Source organism: Phytophthora infestans, genomic scaffold, assembly GCF_000142945.1.
Source record: "Phytophthora infestans T30-4 supercont1.102 genomic scaffold, whole genome shotgun sequence".
Taxonomy (NCBI): domain Eukaryota; phylum Oomycota; class Peronosporomycetes; order Peronosporales; family Peronosporaceae; genus Phytophthora; species Phytophthora infestans.
Window position 1 is genome coordinate 108,789 of NW_003303657.1, and position 3,609 is coordinate 112,397.

The window sequence follows — 3,609 nt, forward strand, 5'->3', positions numbered from 1 at the left end:
AGCTCAAAACGTTCTGGAGGCGGAAGAAAACGGGACGAGTAATTGCCTGACCCTGCTTCCAATACCACATTCCCTGACCGTCAAGAGTACCGGTGCCTTTGACTGTCAGGTCAGTCCCGCCGACCAGAACAAGCGGACCAACCCACTTTTGAGTACCAAAGACAGTGGTGCCAAGGAACTCAATGATGGCACCCTTCTTGGCCTTGCTCAGATCAAGAGTGACACCCGCCGGCACCGACAACGAGTTGACGGTAATGTGGCTGCACGACGAGATGTCGGTGCCCTTCTTGTACGTGCCCGTAAGGTTGCATCCCTTGCCCGACGTCGTCGGCTGCTGCTGTTGCTGCACCGGATCCTGTTGGACCTGGTCCTGCTGTTCTTCCGGTGCCGCGGTCGGCTTTGGGGTTTTCGACTTCTTTCCCTCTGCAGCTTGGCGAAGCATGGGCGAGGCCTCAGTTGTAGCAGCGAGGAGCGCGAAGACGGCGAGAGCAGTGGAGAGAAGCTTCATTGTTCTTGTTGGAGCTGAGTTGGTCCGTGCTTACCGAGGCGAATTGAGAAGTGATCAGTCGGAATCAAATGGCGATACGAGTGTCCCTTACCTCCCGTGGGTAAACCTCGACTTAATGTAGTGACCATTACTTTGCCATACGCTTCAGCTTAGTGGTATACTGTACGACCTCAGCAGCTAGTCAGCACTGCCATGTGGCCCGATTTGCCTTGCGCTCGTACACTAATACAGTACTGCACCCCGTATTCGCGCCCTTGGACCTTTGATAAACGTCCGGATGTGATGATCCTGAGTCCAATAGAACTATTGATTGTCCGCTAAAATCGGATTTATTTGCAGATCCTATATGATCCACCCCGCGAAAACGGGGTGCAGTACTGTACTTCTTTAACTTCTTGGCCAGCGCGATCCGCTTCTATGGACGCAGAATTTTAATACATTTTAATCGATAGACTTCAACATGTACGGTGCAAGTTGGCGTGAGCACGCTGGAACGGCCTTTTAATAATACTGTATGAACCCTGGTGTCGGGGGCACGTGAAATTCGCAGGCATTTGACTCCCATTAAGTCTGCGCGGCAATTCCAGCTGCTCGATTCGGTAGGAACACTTGTACAGTCGCAAGCTGACGGATCGGCTCGCTGATTTGCCGGTCTCCGTAAACGGAGTTGCTACTCTTGATACTGGGCTCAAAGTTTTGATACTAGGTATCCAAAGGAACAAAATAAATTCGTTTTGGCACAGCTGCTCACATATCGTATCTTATGTACAGTAGATCATCAGGAAATAAACTCACGCTCCCCCCCTATAACCGTAAAAAAAATGCTTAACCTTTTATGACAGGCTACGGGTACGTGCTGTTGCATTCGTGACACAAAATCGTGTCGTCAATCCGAAGTGCTCGATGATGTGCCATTCGCTGGCTGCTGCTTCGATGTGCATCTCTGCACAGGCACGCAGCCCTCACAGTGCGTATTGACAACACTGTGTTCTATCCAGCACATTTACATGTTTGTAGACGTATGAAAGTAGACTTCGTCCTAAAAGGCGAGGTCTCACGTTAGCCTTTCTGTTCTTATTAATACTGTAGGTATAAAACCCAATCGACGGACCACAAATTGGTTCAAAGGTTCGCCCGACTATGCACTGACCTCCGTTAATAAATGATTTAGGAAAGTCGATGCTCAGTCAGGCAAAATAACCAGTGCCAATGATTTATACTGTACCTGTAACAGGTTTTGGTGCGTTCGAACGACTCTGGGGGGGGGTTACGATCTCACGAAATTGTCGCCAGCGGGTTATCAAGAATTAGCGTTAGTGGACACTGTTGGTGGCTTGGGGGCATCATGTGTTCCGAGTCGGTGAAGGCTGAGGTGTTTGGTCACTAAAACTCCGACCGCGAGTATTCTAATACGATAGCGTACCAAAGGTGGCTGGTCTCCTGCAACGAGCCTATACTTTTAGGCAGACATTTTTTCAACGATTCGTTGAAGAACTTAAAGGTAAACAACAGTTTTTGTATTGACACGGTACTATTTTACATTAAAATAGCGTTTTCTTCCTTACCTTTTTATGTGCAGGTTGGTCCCGAGACGATCAAAAAGTTTGATCGTTTATAAGTTTTTACATGTATCTGCAAAAGAAAACTAATACACTTTGTAGCTGGCTGTTGTTGACTGTGAGTTAAAATCACCACCGAGATCATCCGTGGCTGCTGAGCGAATACTGTAACGGAACCCATGGTAAACTGGAGAGTTGAAAACAAGTACATCAAAGTTGTCGTTACGCTGCAATCTGACCGGTAATTCACATGACTACAACAGATTCTACAGGTTTCTACACGCTAACGCTGTTGGTCTGACCGACCGCCTTGCCGGTCTGAGAGGTGCTCACTTTAATGCCCGAGAAGGTCCAACCCAAGACCACCTTCGGGTTGGCAACAATGTCGTACAAGTTGGTGGCCGAGCCGGTCAGACCAGAGATCGTCACACCTTCGATCGTGACAGCACTAGTGGGAGAGCCTGTGTAGCCCCCCTTGGCCTTGCTGTAGTCCGAGTGCATGACAATGGCGTTCTTGACGTTTCTGGAGCCTGTTGTCAACGTACTTGACGTTGGAGACCAGACCCTTGAGACCGACGATGGTCTTGATACGGATACCGTTGTCGCTGTTCTGAATGGTGTTGCCCTGCACAGTAAGACCCTGCACCGTCGAAGACTGGTCGACTGCGTTGCCGCCGAGAGACCCGATCGACACACCGTGGCCACCGCAGCAAAGGTTGTTGCTAAACACCGTGTTGGTACTGGATTGCATGGCGAGACAGTCGTCCTGGTTGTAGATCTTGTTGCCGGTGATGGTGATGTGGTCGTTCTTGGTCAGGTCGAAGCCGTCCGTGTTCTTAGCCAAACCGTTGCCGGCACTCGAGTCGAGCGTCAGACCGCTCAGCGTGGTCTGCTTGGACGTGACAATGCTGAACGTGCGGAACGGGGAGTTCTTGAGCGTGAAGCCCGACAGGGTCGAGCCCACGACGTTCTGCAGACGGAAGAACACGGGTCGAGTGATCGACTGCCCCTGCTTCCAGTACCTTGGGTGCTCCTACAATGGTACAGTCAATCCGCGCTATCACCAAGCGCGTGGTGGAATCCAGCCGAGCAACACCTCTTAAACTCACTTGGAACAATGACAAGCTACGTCTGGACTGTAGGAATTTCCTGCAAAAGACTGAGGCCACTCGTCAAGGCGTTGACTGGTCGGCATTAGTCCGACCAAATCTCGAATGGCTCCCTTTTGTTGAGCCCGGGACGGAGATAGTATGGGGGCCCGACGGGCCCCCATAGTATCGAGAGTCGACGCTGGCCGCAGCATGCAACTTGCACACACACCACTCCGCTAGACTTAACGAGCTGGTGACTTGGAATCGAATATATATTGGGATAGTGGAGTTTGCCTTCCACAACTCGTTGGCACAACGACGCAGACGACTTCACGCGGAAATGCTTGGTCGGACCCTGGTCAACAACTTCCCTGGTGTAGCGACGACAAGGGTGCACTCACAGGAAGTACACTCTACAGCTACACCGAATGATCATCCTTTCACGGCAGAA

General features: G+C 50.7%; 1 protein-coding gene across 1 annotated transcript; it reads right to left on the bottom strand.

The window, feature by feature from the left end:
• Positions 1-2,343: 2,343 nt before the first annotated feature.
• PITG_19637 (polygalacturonase, putative) lies at positions 2,344-3,262 on the bottom strand (the record flags this gene model as incomplete). Its single annotated transcript, XM_002896152.1, has 3 exons — positions 2,344-2,551; positions 2,613-3,100; positions 3,197-3,262. The coding sequence occupies 3 exons, from the start codon at positions 3,260-3,262 to the stop codon at positions 2,344-2,346; spliced, it is 762 nt and encodes a 253-aa protein (XP_002896198.1).
• Positions 3,263-3,609: the final 347 nt, after the last annotated feature.